Below are 19793 nucleotides of genomic sequence, written 5' to 3'. Positions count from 1 at the left end.
AGATGCAGACTAGAGAGAGGCTGGAGTGAAGGGCAGTGGTGTGGTGGTGGGCGCCTTGCCCTGGGTAGCCTAGAGCCTATGCCTGGTACAGCTGCCCTAGGGAATGGCCCCTGGGCTGGCCCTCCCACTGCACCTTCACTGGCAGGTGCTTCTCTCACAAGTGAGACTCCAGGGCTTGAAAGCAGAATGCTTAGTCGCTGAATATGTTGCAGGTCTGGGCCTGGCTCTGTCTCCTGCCCTTACCTGGTGTGCGCTGGGGAAGGCGAGGGACAAGGGAGGGAAGGAGATGCCCTTTCTTAATGGGAGATGGTGGCAAGCCCATTCTAAAGGTTGGAATGTGGGGAAATGGGCTCAGGAGAAGCGGGCCACCTCTGGACCTCTGTGCCTTGATCCCTCTCTGACCGACTCCTTTGCTCAACCACGACTTGTCTTTGGAATGGAGGATACTGCCTCATATATCTCAGAGCATTTACTCCCCTGGACTAGCCCAGATTATGATGATTGTCACTTCCCCATTTAGCAATAACATCTGCTTTCTCAGGCTGCCAAGCCCCTGGATGGCCTACTCTGGGCCTCTGAGTTTCAGCCTTCCTTTAAGCATGAGGGAAGGGAGTGTTGATGGCATTGGGCCAGTTGAGTCCCATTAGCAGCCACCTCTCTCCCTCCTCCCTGCCTACAATCAGGTCAGACACACCCGAAAAGTGCCTGCAGCCTCCTGTCTCTTGCTCAGGGCATTTTATAAATTCTATCTTCCACCTGCCAATTCACATCTTCTCCTCCTCTGTTTTTGGGTTTCTGGATGCTTTGTTCCCTATTAGCTCTTTGAGGCCCCTCTGGCTGTCATCTGGGGTCTTCTCAGGATGTTTCATCCTTCCCTGCAGTGTTAGAGCTGAGAGAAGTAAGCACACAGCATGCCAGCCTGGCCACTGGAGCCCTTATGGAGGGGAGGGACTGGCCATTCCTGGAAGGGACATGTGAATGGATGAAGGGCTTTATGCCTGGTGTTCCCCATCCTCTGTGCTTTCTGTGGTGCTCAAGAAGGCCTCCATGCTGTAAAGTGTGCTACAGTTCTGAGAACCCTCATGTGAGAGTTGGGCGAGATCGAGATCTGTGCGGGACATGTTCCCACATAGTTCCTCGGTGAATGGTACGAGCCCCCTGGCCTTCTCAAAGAGTAAACTCATTGCTGTTGGTGCTCTGGCAGGCTGTGCCTCCGCCTACGCCAGACCTAACATGCCCAGTCAAGTCAAGCACCGCTGGGTCTGGAGTTCCATCAAGACCTTCCCGGCCAAGGGTGAGGTCATCCAGGGGGTGGTTTGGCCAGCTTTCAAGGCACACCTATCAATGGTCCTCTCGTAGTAGTTTTGAAATCCTGTGGTTTCCTGTTTAGGTGGGTGGTTTTGTACATGCAACCAGCGAAACTGTCCTCACAAATTGCATACTTCATTTGAAAGTTGGTAAGATGTTCTTCCAGCCTTTTAAATGTATTCTCCCCCCCACTCTTTCCCCTTTAGTCCCAGGTAAATCACCACGGTGCTGCTAGTAATGAAACGTACCAGGAACGCTTGGCACGTCTAGAAGGAGATAAGGAGTCCCTCATTTTACAGGTGGGTCCATTTTCATGGGAAACAGCTTATCCTGTTACCTCCAACTCTGTAGGTGCCCTAGGTGGGAGGGAAGCACAAGAGGTTTGTTCTGCTGGGTATATCTTGCTCCTGAAGTATATGTATTTAAAAAGAATCTTCCTGAAACAAAGCAGAAAGTAACTGAAGCCCCAGTTTAACTGGACTTGGCTGTGGGGCTGTGAACGCATTCATTTATTCATCTTGTAATACTGAGCAACCCCTTCTGTACTCTGGAAGCTCTGTATCCAGCCTGATTAATGGGACCCTGTCCTCTAGGAGCCCAGAAGTCTTGTAAGGGAGATAAGACATGTCTTTCTGTCTCTAATAAAACAGCCATGAGTGATATGGACATAGGGTGGATGCTAACTGGATCAGGCCCAAATCCTCTGGAGCCAGATCTAGACTGATCCTTTTGAGGCCAAATCCCCTGGAGCTAGTAACATGGGCTAATGAGCCTTTGATGACTCGCTTGTTTCAAAGAGAGAAACTCCAAAACTTGTATGGAGAAAGATAGTCAAAGGAACATTTTCAGTGCTGAAAAGTCATGTTCCTTGGCAGGACATGAAGTTGAGCATTCTTACATGAGGCCTATCCCTGTGCTAGGGGTTCTTTGCTGTGTTAGCTCTCAGATGCATAAATCAAGCATTTGTTTGGTGTCTGGTATGTATCCGACACTGTGCTTGTTGATTTGGAGAATAAGAAGATGAATGTCTCAATCCTGGCTCAATAAAAAGATTTTTGAAGGGTGGTAGGTTAGACTGGTAGTGAAACAGAAGAGGGGGCAGGTAGAGTTCTGGAACCCTCCACAGACTGTGGGCTTTAGCCTAGAGCACTGGAATGAAGAGGCTGTGGTATGTTTGGCTTTTTTCCTTCTGTTTCACCTTATTACTTCATTTTCCTAATGTAAAAGTAATAAATGATGATTTTTTTTAAAGATTTTATTTATTTATTTATGAGAGACACAGAGGCAGAGGGAGAAGCAGGCTCCCCATGGGAAGCTGGATGTGAGACTCAATCCTGGGATCACGACTGGAGCCGAAGGCAGACGCTCAACCACTAAGCCACCCAGGTGCCCCAATAAATGATTATTTTAGGAACTTTGGAAAGTCAGAAAGAGTTTAACATTTTGACCTTTGTTTCTCAATTTTTTCCCCCTGTCCTGCCCCTATTTAAAAAAAATTAAGCTCAGACCAAATATATAATTACATAATTTTGTATCTTTGGGTTTTTTTTTTTTTCTCCATTAATTTGTTCATTAAAAAGGACCTGAGTGGTTGGCAGGACATACAGTTGAACATTCTTACATGAGGCCTATCCCTGTGCTAGGGGTTCTTGGCAGGCACTGGTTTTAGGTGCTAGCGTTGTAGCACCTAAAACCAGCATGAAGAACATAAACTAACTCCCTGTTCTTACAGAGCTTGTGTGTGTGTATACACATGTGTGTATAAGAAACCAATACATAAAACATTTCTGGCAGTGATAAATACTATGGAGAAAAATAAATCAAGGTAAGGATTGTGTAGTCAGAGAAGACCTCCCTGAGAGGAGGAGTCCTTGAAGCTAAGCTGGGGAGGAAGCCCCTCGGATGGTGGTCCATCCAACACACACCCTGAGCCAGGACAGAAGTCAGCTCGGTGTATGGGAAGAAGCAAGGTCTGTGTGGCTGGAGTTTATGACCGTGAAGAAGTCTGCTGGGGAACTGCCTTCAGAGAGGTAGGAGGAACCAGATTATATAGCACATTATACTGCACATATTTTGAGGGATGTGTAATTTAAAAGTCCATCCCAATGACATGATTAATCAGAGTGCCTGATTTAAAATCTTGCAGCAAACAGTATGGTCTTGCAAACTTTTGAACCAGGAACCTTCATGGCTAAATGAACACATTCCTATTTAAAGGAATTTAATTTTAATAAAGAAGTCCTATGTATGAATGTTCTCTTGACATTCATGGTTTTTTAAAAATTCTGAATCGTTGAATAATCCCTATTTCAATAACCCAAACACAATTAGGAAGCTGCTTATCACAGAAGTCAGAAGTGGATCCTGACGGTTCCCGTTCCAGGAGCTTGTGAAGAGATTTTCAGAGTTGCTCTTAGGTCATCACCCTGTTTTGTAGTGGCCCCGTGGAGCTGGTTAGCCCCTCAACATGGTAAAGCATTTTGCTTAATTTACAAGGCAGCTCAGTCAGAGTGAATTAATTGAAACACCCAGGGAAGCCTGGGTAGCTCAGTGGTTGAGCACCTGCCTTCCGCCCAGGGCGTGATCCTGGAGTCCGGGGATCGAGTCCTGCAGGGAGCCTGCTTCTCCGCCTGCCTGTGTCTCTGCCTCTCTCTCTATGTCTCTCATGAATAAACAAATAAATCTTAAAAAAAAAAAAAAATGAAATGCCCAGAGTGTTTTCCTGGGTCTACTTGTAGAAGAGCAAGGCAAATCACATATAACAAAATACTTGGTTTTCAGAATAAGTTAAAAACAAACCCAAACTCTTCTGTGCTCGCTTTGGTAGCATATGTACTAAAAACCAAAATCTTTTATATCTTCATTAGAATGTAATTTTTTTAAGTCAGGATTTTCACCCCCTCCCTTTCAGTCCACTCCTATATTCCCTCTTTTGCCTAAAATTATGCCTAGCCCAGGGTAGGAACTCAAAAACTATGTGCTTTTATTGAATAAAAGTCACAATCTAGAATCTTTATACATTTGTCCCAGTTTTCTGTGCCTCTTCATGGTTCTTCTAGTGATTGAGTGTTCAGGTTTATGAGGACCCCCCAGCCTGTGTATGCTGAAATATTATGCACAGCTGAGGTACAGACTATGGAATGCAGGAGACCTCATGCCATTCCTCTGGGAACCAGCACATGACTTTGAGGTGTGGTGCAGACGATAATCCTCATAATAAGACTAACCATAACACATCCTTCCCAAACGGAAACTCTGGAACCCAGGGAGCTTTGAAAGGCCACCCTCTGGAATCCTACCCTTTAAAAAGTCTAGTTTGTAGGTATAAAGAGTCCGGGACTGCTGATAGTGTTGGGTCATGAGGATTGAAAAAGCCACCACAAAGTTTTGTGTTTAAAATGGGCCTAATTCGTTTCCCAGAGTTAGGAGTCTCTCCTGGTAGAAAGGGAGGTGGGTGGGGGATGGGGGTGACTGGGTGACGGGCACTGAGGGGGGCACTTGATGGGATGAGCACTGGGTGTTATGCTATAAGTTGGCAAACTGAACTCCAATTAAAAAATATAATAAAATAAAAAATTCAATTAAAAAATAAAAATAAATTTAAGAATTGCCATAAAATGGGCCTAATTGGCAGCAGGCTCCTGTTGGGGGATTGTAAGTGGAATATTAGCACACTATGTACCAACTCCAGGAATATGTTCCAAAAATTCATTAATCATTTGGGAATATAAAAATGGAAAGCTTAAAGTAGTGGTATCAATTTAGTTTTTTTTTCCCCCCTTGCAAAAGGGAGCTTTATAATTGATAGTCTGTTTAAACACTCAGAAGTGAATTCATGCTAACCCCTTCCTGCTCCGACTACCATTCCTTTATGGGCTGAGAAATCACTTAGGATAATCTATATGTAAGTGGCAATGACTCACCCATTGGTTAAAAACCAGAAGTGTCTAAAGGATCTCAATTTACCCGTCATTGATTTCTTTATTTGGGGAAGCCACCCATTCTCTTTCTTCACCTTCCTGCTTTGAGGCACCTTTTTAATAAAAAGGAGGATCTGGGGGTTAGTTTTGCTGCTAGAACAGGCTATGAAAATCCTCTCAGTATGCATTGAGGGCATAATTTAAATGACTTCCTGTAAATGGATCTTTATTAATTCCAAAAGATCTCTTGGTGATTTTTCGATGGAGGACTTTCCTGCCACAGTATGTGCAGCGTGGCTTGTGTGTATTATGACTGAGAGTCATGTTTTGGCCTGTGAGGCACAAAAACGTTCCTAGAGCCAAGTTTTGTCAGTGCTAATACATGCCCTTTACATCCCACATTCCTTGATTGCTTCAGAAGCCTCTCCTGATAGGTGAGCAGTCATCACACCCTTATGAGAGAGGTAAGGTCATTGGTTAGTTTGCACAGGAGTTTGGATTGCTCTTCCACATGAGGTGGCAGGAGCCCTGGCAAGCCAGCCGAGATATGCCTTGAGGTCCAGACTGCCCGAGTGAGCTCTGTGAGAGGAATAAGGAGCAGGAGGCCAGCCCAGAGGCAGCTCTCGTGACTGTTGGGTGTTTCTCTGTTGAGTGCATCAAGAGCGGGAAACGCAGCCACGTCAGTTAGGCAGGGGCAAGGTAAGAAAGCAACTAGAGTTTGCTGGAACCTTCACTCCCCCCCCCCCCCCACCTGCCACCTGCCAAAAAGAAAAGCCATCTCTGTGTAAAGATTAGCAGTGCAGTTTCACAGCTTGAGGTGAGCCATTTCTGCTCCTCCACAATTGCCATATTTCCCGGAACAGGTGAGTGTCCTCACAGACCAAGTGGAAGCCCAAGGAGAGAAGATTCGGGACCTGGAAGTGTGTCTGGAAGGACACCAGGTGAAACTCAATGCCGCTGAAGAGATGCTTCAACAGGTAAGGCGGGGGTGGGGAGGCAGGGATGGCACACGCAAAGGCCCTCGGGTTCTAAAGCAGCTCGTGTGTTAAAGTCACTTTTGTGTCCAGGTCACGCTGTCACTGCTTACTTCCCCATCCCGCCCGTCTGGAGGTAGGCTGGGCTGCTCCGCATGTGGTGTTTATACAGCAGGTGAAACCAGCCCCAACTGAGAGTCAGGGAGGAGAGGGCGGGAAGGGCTGGCCTAAGAGGAATAACCTGTTGGGCTGGTTAGACAGTCTCCCAGGTGGCACTCTCGCCCCAGCCCGGGTTCAGGTTCAGGGGCACTCTGCTGGCAAAGTCACCCTTCTCTTCTCAAGCCACACACAGCTTGACTGCTAGTGGCATCTGGGGTTTTAGAAAGTCACCTAGCTTAGCTTCTTTCATGCCTCTGTCCCATCTCACTCTTCCCCTCTCACTCTGCATAGTTTCTGATAGAACTTATCTCATCAATAATATTTTGATGTAATTTAATGGCTGTCAAAATGAAAAATTTAGCTGCTCTCGTACCATTCAAATCTCTTGAATGCCTTGTTTCCTTTTGGTCCTCGTTGTCATCAGGTGTGCATATAATTTACAAAGCTCTGTTCACACTACAGGTACAATTTAGTCCTCTGATTTTGTATGCTTCACATCAGCGTGAAGTTTTTTCCATTTTTAAATCTTGCTGGATAGTTTTCTTTACTGTCACTTAGAGGCTTTTTTTTTTTTTTTTAGTGAAAAGTATGATAATCATTCTGCTCTTGAAGAGTTTTACGCAATTGTAAATGATGACCTGCAATTTTTAGGAAGGGGTGTTGAATTTTTATTCAGTCTTTTCAGAATCATTGAGAAGCTAATGAGAAATTTTGTGAAATCTATCAAGATGATCTAATTTCCTTGAATCATCCTTGCATTTTCCATTATTTTGGGAAAGAGGCACATAAACTTCACTCATGGCTTATGCTTTGTAGCTCCTGGTGTACTGCTTGGCACATAGGAGGCACTCACTAATTATTTAACGAATGACAGTCCCTTAACAGGAATGGGTGTAATCGGATAACTGATCCCCCAAAGCTCCAACATTCTTTACTGTCATGATTAACATTCATATTGTTACTTGGTGGAATGGTAATGAACACAGGCTTTGAATTTGACCTTTGGTTTTAAGAGAAATGTTTTGATTCCTAGGTATTTCTTCATTTTGAGTGAATTTGAGAACTTTTTAAAGTCAATATTTCTATGCAGTCTTCAAAAAAAACTGGTTCCAAGAGCTCAGAAGCTGTTTGCTCTCTAGTTTGCTTTCTTTTCATCTCTGCATAATAAGTTACCACAGCCTTGGCCCCGTTTGATTTTTCTATTTAAATTGCATGCATTTCTCCTGCTCATCCTATTCCATGAAAATCTGAGTAACAGTAGGAGTTGAGTTGAGTTTATTTTTTCAAACAGAATCTTCCTTCTGAAGACCAGAAAAGAAAATAGCCTGATGGAAAAGCTGTCGCACGGCAGGAAAGAATTTTCACAAAGAGTGATAGAAGAGCCCACTAGATTGTGTTTTCAAGGCTGCTTGGAGGTGTGGCTTGGAGGTGGGGCTGAGGGAGGAGGGGAGGAAAGTGATGGAGTGTTGCAAAACCCCAGACAGAGACCAAGAAGATTTGACTGCGGAAGGGAAACATGTCAGGAAAATGTCAGAAGGTTGATGTCTCCGGAAGGTAGTACCTGCGGGTAACGATGTAATCCGGGGTCAGAGCACAGCTGCATTTGGCACCTGAGCTACCTGACTGCCTGCCTGAGCTACCTGGCTGTTCTTCCACGTTCTGCTCCCTTGTCAGCGTCTCTGTGCTGGAGAGTCTGATGATGTTTCCCAGCACCACCTGGGCAGGCTGCTGTCTTGTCCTCCCAAGCATCAGCCCATGGACCGGATTTTAGACTTCTGAAAAAGTCTTAAGCTCAGTTACCTTTTATTTCTTGTTGATTCTAAATCTTATTTTGTGTTATGGGTGAGATACCAGGCATGTGGTTTGCATGTGCCATGGAGGTAGATGCCATGGTGTGGTAATAATTTGGAATGTGCTAGGTCTTATTTGTAGCCTCTCAGATTTGAAGACCTTCCTGAAATTAACCAAGTTATTATTATTATTATTTTAAAGATATTTATTTATTTATTTAGGAGGGAGAGGAGAGAGAGCGCAAGCAATGGGAGAGGGAGAGAGAATCTTAAGCGGGCTCTTCACACCCAGCGCAGAGCCCGACTTGGGGCTCAATCTCATGACTGTGAGATCATGACTTGAGCTGAAGTCAAGAGTTGGACACTTAACCAACTGAGCCACTCAGGCCCCCCCTTAACCAAGTTATTTTTATCCTCATAACTTTCCCTGTGTTCTTTCCATCTTTCAAGGATAAAATGAAGGGAGTATAGAATACTGAGTTTTGGTGTATCCTGGATTCAGGTCATAGGACCACTTGTGTGTCTGCTGGGCTTGGTGATAACCTGAGCTGGAGCTTTTAGGGTTCCCCACTCCAAACCCCAGGTTGAATATTCTGCTGCACGTGCTGACCCTTTCCTGAGATCTGCTTGATGCCGTTTGACAAGGCACTTAACTCTTGCCCCACAGTGCTGAGGCGGGGCCATGTACAGTTGGGATGTGTTACGCATGTGTCCTGGGTACTGGGGACAGGCAGGGACTTGCTTGTCTGCCAGCGAGATCCTGGACTGCAGGGCTCTTGGCTTCTGGTGATAGGAACATACAGGACTCCCATCCCCGAGGCAGAGAAGAGAGGCAAACAATTGCCTCTTTTTTGCCAGCCCTCAGAGACTGTTTCTGGCCTGAGCCACGCCTGGCCTCTTGCTCCAAGGCTTGAGGGCTCTGAACAAGGTCCTTTCTCAGTCAGCGTGAGGCCTTGTGACTACTGCCTATTGACACTGCCGCCCTGTTGACACCGCCGCCCTGGTAGCACTTCTCCGGCGTATGGAGTGGCCTTGTCTGCAGGAGGCGGCCGCCACTTGCCTTGAGCTGACTGCCCACGTAGGCCCAGTGCTGTTAGATAGTCTCATTTTTCATAAAAGGTTGGAAATCAGATTTAAAGATAAATCTTTCTGTTTTAAAGATACTGGCAACTTAAATGGGGGAAAAAAAGTGCTGCGTGAACCACACCATGCATATCTGCAGGCCGAGCCTGGCCCACAGAGCTCTAATCTCCAACCCTTGCTCTAGACTCTGTCCCCTCCACTGGCTGCAACAGCACCTGTGGGAAAGGAAACCCAACCCAGCACAGCCCAAGCCCCGTGCTTACATAGGTTCCACAACCCCACTGAGCCATGACTTGCCACAGCTTCTGTTCACCCCACTCCAGGGTGAGCAGGAGCCCAAGAGGGGAGGGAGTTAGTGCCTCACCCAACTCATGAACCACACACCCTTCCACCTGCCCCTGCTAATGCTGAATCTCTCAGGTCCCATCTGTTTTCTTCTATGCATTGATCCATCTGGTCTCCAGAACAAGGGAACGTGAAGACCTTGGGTTAGACAGGCAAACCAGAACCAGATAAAACCAGCATGGACTGGTCCACATGAGAAGCATATAGGTGATGGGCACAATCTTTGTCTGCAGCCCCCTGCAAGGCTCAGGGTGGCGAGGGGGCAGCTATGAGCATCTTTGTAGACTGCCTCTGGAAGCCCCTACTCGGGTATGGTCTCAGTGTGGATTTCCCAGGGAACCTTCTCTGTTAGAGTCCTTTTCCAGGAAATCTATAAACGGGTCTTCGAGAGGCCACAGCCTGGGTTCATTTTCCCAGGTCTGGGTAGTCTGGGCCTAGGTACAGAGAGCTCACAGGGCTGACATTTGCCTTCTGTTGCCTAAGCAGGTCGAGGCATTGCCTAGCAGCATCTCTGATAGCTGCACACTGGGGTCTCCAGAATTAGCACCCCAGGAACACAGGCATGGACCAGCGGCCTCCTTCTTATAACTTGCTTAGACCCTGCTGGCAACAAAATCTGTGTCACAGGGCAGGTTCTCCATGGCCTGATGATGCACTGAGGTCCCTGGCGGCTTTTTCTAAAGTGGCCTCTGGAGTCCCGTAGAGTCCTGCTCGGCATGCTCCCTGCCTCTGACCCTTCTCCAGAGGACGATGACTTCAAGGAGGAAGCTGATGCTACTCAGTGGGTAGGAGACTTTACACAGAGCTGGCAGCCAAATGGCGCACCTTCCAGAGACTAGCAATTTACAGATGTGACCAGTGGCAAGAGCAGAAAAGATGTTCATTGTCAAAAAGAAGACAGGCTAGAGGAGCCAAATGGGGAGGTAGAAAGGATGCAGACCTCCTTGTGAGGACACACCCCTGCTTTGGGGAAATGTTGAAGGGCACCTGCCTCGATGTCAGTCCTCCCTCGTGACCTAGAGCCCCAGGTGGTAGACAACTTTCTGTGGACTCACCATTGGCCGTTGACCTGGGAAAGTTGTCAAACCTGTGTTCTTAGGTATGTATAACGAGGATGACAATACGGGCTTTACATTGTCCACCTCTTAAAGCCGGAGTATGGTTATTGCGGTTTTATTAAAACTGAACTATTGGGCACCCCCGGTGGCGCAGCGGTTTAGCGCCGCCTGCAGCCCGGGGTCTGATCCTGGAGACCCAGGATCAAGTCCCATGTCAGGCTCCCGGTGCATGGAGCCTGCTTCTCCCTCTGCCTGTGTCTCTGCCTCTCAGTCTCTCTCTCTGAATAAATTTTTTTAAAAAATCTTTAAAAAAAAAAACTGAACTATCTCATAAATCACCAGTTTTAAGATATTGAGCATGGAGATTTGGGGGCCTAACATACCCAATTTCTACCCACACATTGAGTCAAGGACAGTATGTCCAGGCGCGTGAACTCCCAAGTGTCGCCAGCACCTGGCTGATACATTTCCCAAGAGCACCCTTAATGAGACATTTCTGTCTCAAAAAGAATATTAAATAGAGCCGTGTATGTGATCCTGTGGGAGCACAAATCTGTCTCCAGAGGTAAGACACTTGAGTCGTGAGTGAAGAAAACAGAGATTTGCCTGTAATTCCCTAAACTTGCCTCCTGGGAGATTTCTGAGACAGAAATAACTGCTTTCCTCAAGTTTATCTTATTTATGTTGCATCTCTGTACCACTGTGTGTGTTAGATGCTTTACCCTCTTTTCACAGAGCGAGGGAACTGAGGTTCAGAGAGATGGTCTCATTAGTGGGGCCTGGGTCTGGACTCGAACCTGGGTTGACAACAGGCACCTCTCTGCAGTGTTACTCATGAAAGCAGCTTTCTGGCATGGCATAGGCCTCTTACTTCAAAGGGCACAGGGACGCATTTTCCCTTTCATGTCTTTCCATGGCCCATTCTTTCATTCTGGTTTCAGATTGCCAGTCTGGCTCCAGTCCTCTGTCATTGGTCAGTAACTCCCTGGGTCATGTTCCACACTTAAAGATGGAAGTAATTGCTTCAAGATGTGGCCCTTTAAGGAGGGAATAAATTGAGAGGCCACTTCTTTTTATCGGCTCCACTCTCAAACCGAGCTTTGGAAAAAAGAAATGACAGTTCTCTCTGAGATGTAAGCTTTTTTTCCCCATCTCCAGGAAAGGAGATGTATTTGCTCTTCTGAAAGAGGTTACTGGTAATGGTGAATGAAACCAGAGGGTGAGTGATAATTTTGTTCATTAAAGTTTTTTCCTAAAGTTTCATTACCTAGTTTCATGATGCTTCATAGTAACAAAAATCACCTGCCTCACATACCACCTTCCCTTCCTTTGCGTGTTCTCCATAGGCAACCTTAAAACAATTGGGAGAGCAAAAACTAATGCAGCTTATGAAACCTGTCCCCCTTATCTCCAGCCCCCTGCCTCCCCACATCTCACCTCCCCCCAACTTTATGGTAGCTTCGTGATTCCAAGAGATCCCCAGACAAATCCACCCTGTAGGTCTGAGCAAAAACCAACCTTGTGTTCGTGCCCCAGACAAGTAGGCTGGATCCAAAGATAACTCTAGTGTTTAGAATGAGAGCTTGGGATCCAACAACCTGTCTCTTAAGACACAGACTAAAAGCAGCTAGCAAAGGAGACAGAAGAGAAAAAGAAAGATCAGGAAAACCGAAAGGAAGGATGGGGGTGGCAAGTAGTATCTTAAACCGAAAAGTGGACGAAGCATAGTAAGTGGTTGAAAGCTGAGAAGTACAGGTTGCATCTGAAAGTTTGGACATTGGTCCTCAGAACAAGAACTGTTTCTGTGCTCTACCCGGGGAAAGCAGAAGCTGGGTTGCAGGCATACAGACATCTTGTTGAGAAGTGACTGGAAGGTGAGGAAGAAGAGGTAGCAAAGATTACTGATTCCAGAGCTTAGCTGTGAAGGGGCAAGTGAGAAGATGAAGAGAGAAGGCATCCATACAAACAGTGCACACAGAGCATGCATTTGCTTAGCAAGAGCACAAGAGGGTTGATGATTGGTTGCTTCCAGGGAAGGCAAGGTCAAGAGGGAAAGTTCTTTCGAATGTCAGAAATTTGATCATGTTTATAGCCTGAGGAATGGGAGCTGATGGTGAAAGAGATTAAATGCCTGTCAGAGTGGATGATTAATGATCCTACCTCAGTGTAGCACAGTCTGGGTGGGAACTTCCTCACAGGCAGGACAGAGGTAAAGGAGAGCCTAGGGAGCAAGTGAAGAGGCGTCCTTCGGAGGGAGAAACCGGACCAGAACCCGGAGATCACAGCCAAACGCTAATGATTGACTGGGGAGGTAACTTGAAAGCCTGAACATCAAGATGTGTGGGGATGGCATGAAGCCTAGAGAATGAGAGATAGTCAGCAATAGGTAGGTGGGTCAGATGGGGGCAATTTCAGGGCAAACTCTAGACTCATTGTGTCCTTGAACATATGCTTTTTATGTGCAACCTGGAAACTCACTGTGCTGAGAGTGGCTCTCCAACAGAAGAGTTGGGCTTGCTTGCTCTAAGACGTGGATCTCAGATTTGAATGAGAGATGGTTCAGGGAAACTTTGAAATAGAAAGGATGTAATTTCAATGAATGATCAGATTATTTTTAAATATCTTTTCAGGAGAGGTTATTTGAGGAGAAGAGGGAGAAACAGTGGGGTATATGATGGAAGAGAGTAGGAAAGATTTGGAACAATCTCTAAAAGGAACCAGCCAGAGATGAATGCAAGGGTGCCAGGAGGTATTGGAAGATCAGCTCTAATTAGTGTAAATTTGTATGAAAACCACTTGGCATCATTAAATGTCGTTTGCCAGCAATTTTCAGGCCATGGGGACTAGAAACATAGATAAAAGACTCTGAGGTTTGGCCTAGACTGGGCTCTGGTTAAGCAAATGTATTTCAGGTCTAGGGACAGGGATGAACTGGATGAGGAATGTTCTTGTGCAGATGTGATAGAGTTGAAATGACCTCATGGGATGGAATGGATAAGGAGGCAAATAGTACTTAAGGGAAGTTGATAAACTGAGAAAATAGGTAACTAGAAAGAAAAGAAAAATAGGTAACAGAAAAAAAGATTAAGGATTATTGAAGTCAGTAAATGGGAAAGTTTTAAAGGTCAGGGTACTGTGGCCAGAGGAGACCATTTCAGAGCTGAAGATTGTAGAATCCAGAGCAAATGCATTCTGGATAAAGGCAAGGGCCAAGTTGTGGTCATCCTGCTGAGAAGCTGAGGCAAAGTGGAAGCAAAGCCTGTTGGCACTGTGGTCAAGAAAGGTGCAGCCAGAGTGGATGTTGGAAACTACCAAGGAAAGAACAGGATGTTGAAGTTACTGAGGAAATGGAATGTGCCCGAACTAGGTAGAGAAACTGTTGATCAAAAGACAAAGCCCCGAGGAAAATGGGAGACTGTCTTGGGTTCTGGATATTTGGGAAATGAGGCTATAACCAAATGGCGCTGCCTTAGAAGAGGAGGGCAGACATAGATGGTCGATAAGAACAGTAGTGGTCTGGAAGCAGTCAGAAATAGGGAGAGAGTTGTCCAAGAAGTTGGATTTGGGGAGCAGAGTGGACTCCATTTGAAATGACTGGGAAGGATAGGTCATGGGATGCAAAAGTTAGGATCCAGTGTATGCTGGAAGGAGGAGGAAGGAACAGTTGAAAATGTAGGATAGTTAAACCCTCTTAGGACACAGATGATAGAGATATAGCACATAATAGTAGTTCGGGGCCATGTGAGCCTGGAGATGGGAAGTGGAGATGGACTGGGATGAGCTTGTCGAAGGCTGATTTTGAATTCAGGGACTAGGACAGTACTCATTGATGACAGGGATGAGGGGTGATGATAATGAAAGGTAGAGGCATATGCTAATAGATCTAATAGCTGGAATATAATCGCTAATAAGTGGAATGCCCACTTGGAATGCTAGTGTGACCAATTAGAACCCCAGCATGACCAATTGGAACGGCTATTGGAACTTTAGTAGGACCAATTCGAATATTATCCTTGTCAGCTGGAACATTGGTGTGACCAATTACAACCTGGCAGCTTAAAATAGCTAGAGGGATTTTGGCAGTAGTGGAAATAGAGTGGATTCTTAGTTTTCAAGAGAGATACATTCTGAGGCTTTTTTGAATCCCACCGATGCAGTATCATGAATGCTAGTTAGTAGACAAACTGCATCTTAACAACACTCAAGCGCTCAATGGGCTGTGTTTTTAATGGTCATATCCCTAGGCCTTGACATCTGGTAGATATTTAAAAACATATTTATTGAGTAAGTGATTAAAGTCTCATAGAAGAATATTTTCTCAGTTGTCAATGTTCCAAAGCAATTGTCTCAGGGACCCTGATTTGTAGAATTACTCTTCTTTCTCTTCCCATTGGTGGCTGCAAAGCTCATGTGCACAGTATGGTCCATCTCTAGCAGTCCACAGAACTTTAGGGTAGGTGTTTTATACCAACTATGGCTGTGGCTTTAACTTTAACTACTTTTCCTACCTGCTTTAATTTTATGATTTTACATTTTAACTCAAACTGTCCATTTTTTGAACCGTCTCGAATCATTTTTGGAACAAAGCAGGTCGATGAAAGGTTGGAGAGGGAAACACAGAATGAGGCGGGGGAGGAGGTAAGAGTAGGTGGGTGTCCAGGTGAATTGAGTCTTAAGAGAGCCTTAGCGTCAGGCCCTGGTAGAAAACGTGTGCTCAATAAAATCTTGACAATTTTGAGTGGCAATTTGCTGGACTCCGTGAATATTTGTTGATTGGCTTTTTTCAGTATGTATTTTGTTATTTCCCTTAAAATTCTTGGACTTCTTCCTTTGTTTAGGAAACAATGAGATACGTTAGAAATGAGTTTTGGAGTCAAACAGACTTTGGTTTGAAAACTAACTCTGCTGTTGTGGATTGGCATGTGTTTTGGCCAAGACAGGCCAATCTTTGGGCCTGGTTGCTCATCTGTTAAATTAGGATAATATTTACTGTTGAATCACTAGGAAGGTTTATTGAGAGCATGCATGTAAAGTACCCAGCAGGGTCTGGCACAGAGGAAGCACTCACGGAATCTGTGTGTCTTCTCTCCTGCCCCCTCCACCATTATACACATTTATCTGGCAGACTCCTTATGACGAAGTAGGCTGTGGTTCACACATGGCAGCGTTGCCACCCCCGCCCTATAAGCTAGCTTCCAGTCCGGCTGAAACAGGAAGAGCTGGCCTCTTTTACCCAGTGCTCAGAGAGCTCATTTTGCTGAACTTCTAGATACTCATCCCCTCAGATTAGCAGGTGGATAGTCTGTAGCTTGGCTTTCTGAGACCCTGAGGGCCTTGACCTAGGGAACCCTGTATTCCCAGTTAAAATCTCTGTCCTGTGTGGTTTGGTTTATGGTCTGTGGACAGTTCACAATATGTGAAATTTAGCTATTGGGTCAGCATATTGGTCACCATTCTTGTAATATGGTTGCATTGCCCAAGAGAATAAAGAATATTCATACTATAACAGGATAGTATATCTTTTTTGGCTGCTTATTTGTGGCTGGTTACTCTCTGAATTGCCTACTATAGTCTCCTTGCTGGGACCTACATATCCAGTGTCTACCAACCATGTGCCAAGATTTCGGAGCCAATGGCCTTTTGCCATTGGAGAAGTGTTGCCCCTAGACTTTGGGAATGCTCGTGGTTTTTGAGGTCCTTCATAATTCCTAGTAGTTCCCAGCAGGTATTATGTCTATCACCTTTGTTTTTTTGTCTTATGTATGCTTATGAAGTGTATGTGTTAAAGGCAGGTTGTTGTCTACCACTGTTCTAGTGATGGCAGGATTTATAACCTCCCCTAGTCTAGCCTTACAGTAAGGAAAGAACAGTTTTCCTGTTTAATCCCTTAGTGGCTCAGAAAACTCCATATCACATAGGCTAGGAAAAATTCCATATCACATAAATACAATTCTAATCATTCAATAAATACTCATTGAATATCCACCTTATGCTCTAGTTCTTTCCTAGGCTCATTGCAGTGAGACTTTACAATGAAATTTGTTGAAGACGGGGGCTGAACATTGAGCCCAGGAGATGATTTGGAATCCTTGATTTTGAAAAATATGTTGTTAATGTAAGCTCGTGTTTGTTTGTTTTGGTTGAGAGAACCTGCTTATTTTCCTTAAAAACAGAGATAGAAACATTTAGTTCTTTGAGCAAAACTGTCCATTTTGCTGCCTTGGAAATACTGGTTTCTCTAGGCAAATGTGTTTTTGAGAGCTATAGTTCACACTGTTTCTCAGAGCACAGTGGGTAGTGGCAGGGGCTGCGCTCTCCCTGAGTGACCCAGTAGCAGACCGGGTCTGTCCCTCCTAGACCTGTGGCTCATATGCAGCAGTCTCAACATACAACTTAGAGATTGCTTTCTGTGCTCTGGATGGAGCTACAATTGCCCTCGTTGCCATGGAGGCTGTGATTTTGAGATCTGGTTTTGCTTGCAGGAGCTGCTAAGCCGCACATCTCTTGAGACCCAGAAGCTTGATCTGATGACTGAAGTTTCTGAGCTGAAGCTCAAGCTGGTTGGCATGGAGAAGGAGCAGAGAGAGCAGGAGGAGAAGCAGAGAAAAGCAGAGGTGAGTGTGATATACCAAATTCTGGGGGGAGGGGGTATCCATACTATTCTAAACTCAGAGCAGGGGAAGCTAGCCTAATGTGGACTCAGGCCATCTAGTCAACCCCAAGCCTGGCAGCCACTGGGCGCCAGCAGCATCTATGCACTAGAGACGCAATGATCTGTTAATACCAAGTTATCAGGTTTTGCTGTGGCTGCAAATTTCAGCAATGCCCAAACCACCCACTTTTGGCTCTAAGGCTTTATCTTCCCTCAAGCTGCTGACAAGGATGGAAAGGGAAGCGGCTGGGGTGGGGGGCCGTGGGGAGGATCAAACAAGATGTGAAGGGACCCAAGATGTCCTCTGTGAGAGTCAAGGTAGTGACCATGTATTGGGATGAAGTCCACTGCCCAGTAGGCCACTGTCATTACAGCAAAGGAGTGTATTTCATGGACCCAGATGGAACTCTTAGATTATGTGTTTCTTTTCTTCTGATAGGTTATAGGAGGGAGCCCATATAATATTTTCCTGCATCGTTCCTGTTATTGTTTCAGGCTCTATAATCCCATTGGCTAGAGCATGTCAGACTCCTTTTTGGGATAAATATTGTGGATAAATTCTAGGCTCCGAGCTGCTTTTGTTGAGTGAGAACATCCAGTTGAGTGAGATCCTTAGGTGACCACCTTCCACGTACCTCGACCTACAAGTCCCCATATTTGCACCTGGATGTGTAAGACGTGGAAAGAAGATAGGCTTTAGGATTAGAAAAACCTTGATTCAGTTACTGGCCTGTTTAACAGGCCTTTGGACTTCATTCAGCAAGCTAGCTGCTTAATTTCTCTGAACTTCCATTTCTTTATCTGTAGAACTGGTAACTGTGTGTAGTCCGAATCAAATCCCAAAAGTTAAGTCCCTATCGTAGTATCTGGCATAATGTAGGTACCTGGTTTATTCTCACCCCCATCCCCTGCCGCATCCATGTAGGCATCTCCAAAATCTAAAGGTGAATGTTGTTCCTTTCTATTAAGCACTACCATTCCTGTGCACTGAAGCCTTCCCTATTTCTGTGTGTACTGGGTAAACACTGGTGATTGGGACGCTTTTAATACGTGGGCAATTCCATGCATTGCTTTTGAGAAGCTGCTCGTTGGTAAGTAGGGTTGCCAAGAGATCTCTCCATTAAGCTTTAGACCGTGTCTTCTAATGATTAAGAGTTGGAATCAGATCTTCCAGCTGTAATGTGGAGCTGAGCTACTCATTAGCTTTGTGATCTTAGGCGAGTAATGTAACCTCTGCTTCTTCCTCTGTAAAATGGAGAGAGTCACACTATTTCCTAGCTGGTTCGGAGGGGGGAATGAGATCATGAGGGTACCATCCTTAGCATAGTGCTGGGCACATAGTAACAGCTAGCTTGTATCTATTACTTACTGATTGTATGGTTAAGCATGCTGCAGATGGAAATGTAAATTAAGCTACTTTTACAAACTGCAAGGTCACGCAGACTGAGCTTATCTGGGTGAAGTGTTAGTTGAATAGACTTTACTTCTTAAATGTTCAGAAAGAAGGAAACTGAATTTTCTCCAGGTTTAGAGTTTTGGGGTTTTGTTGTTTTAACCAATGTTTCAAGCTGTGTGATTCCCTGTGAACATGTATTAAGGCTCTGGCGGCAGAAATCAGTAAAGTCTGAGAAGTCTTAAAGTGGTAGAGACAACTCAAAATCACTTAAATTTAAAAAATAAGTAATCATGGGAGGTTCTTAGGTCACACAACTTGACGAGTCTAGGGTTTGAAGGCCAATATCACTAGATCCAGGTGACCTCACAATTTCATTAAAACTCAGCCTTAGTGTAAATCTTGGTTCTGCTTTAGTCTTATTTTCAGGAAGGGTCTCCCCATGTGGTGACACAGATGGCCTTCAGCAGCTCTAGATTCCACCAGCGGGCGACCCATGGAGAGAGAGAGAGAGAGTCTCTTTCTCAGAGGTCCAGCAAAAGCCCCAGGATTGCATCTCATTGGGCCAGTTTGGGTCACATGCCTGGTTCTGAACTGTAGGGAGCACGTGGGTGGGTGTGAATCCATCTTGGAGAGAACGCAGAGTTTGCACCAACCTGGGACAGCTGAGTTCCTTTCTGGGGAAGACAGGATGGAAGGCGAGCTCCCACTTCTGGGCCAAGTACAACTAAAGTAGTCATTTTGCTGTTTGCTTTATTTTTTCTTTTCCGAGGGATTATATTTCAATCTGAATTTTTTGTTTTTGTATTCCTTTAGGCTATTCATGCATGAGGCAACATGGACTCTGAGCTGCTGGCTTCAGTCCTAGAGATAACGGCCCTTCCCAGTTGCTAGTACAAACATAAGGTTCTATGTGGAGGAATTTTTTCAGGCTGTTCCAACCTGTGATACTCCGTGAACAGCCACATGACCTGAAACGCATTTCTCCTTCTTAGGATTGAACATAATCTTTGCTGGTATGCTCAGAGGCTCTATTTGCAACTATCTGGAGCACCAGAGGCTTAAAACCGCAGGGAGCTGCTACAGCCAGGGCCCCTGTAGTCACGTGCGT

The 19793-nt window shown here is 45.4% G+C and overlaps 1 protein-coding gene across 14 annotated transcripts in view; it reads left to right on the top strand.

Moving 5' to 3' along the window:
- The window catches only part of PPFIBP2 (PPFIB scaffold protein 2), a 169894-nt gene that overhangs the window by 82707 nt on the left and 67394 nt on the right, over positions 1–19793 (top strand). For 13 of the 14 annotated variants that reach the window (XM_077866624.1, XM_077866623.1, XM_077866619.1 and 10 more), the window contains 3 exons: positions 1515–1607; positions 6092–6205; positions 17120–17251. In XM_077866624.1, the coding sequence (XP_077722750.1) occupies positions 1515–1607; positions 6092–6205; positions 17120–17251 (339 nt within the window). Of the gene's footprint in view, positions 1–1514; positions 1608–5739; positions 5928–6091; positions 6206–17119; positions 17252–19793 lie in introns of those variants that run through there. The other variant, XM_077866633.1, reaches the window with a different exon arrangement.

This window comes from Canis aureus, chromosome 23, assembly GCF_053574225.1.
Source record: "Canis aureus isolate CA01 chromosome 23, VMU_Caureus_v.1.0, whole genome shotgun sequence".
Taxonomy (NCBI): domain Eukaryota; kingdom Metazoa; phylum Chordata; class Mammalia; order Carnivora; family Canidae; genus Canis; species Canis aureus.
The sequence above is the reverse complement of the archived record's forward strand: the minus strand, read 5'-3'. Positions and strand labels throughout refer to the sequence as shown.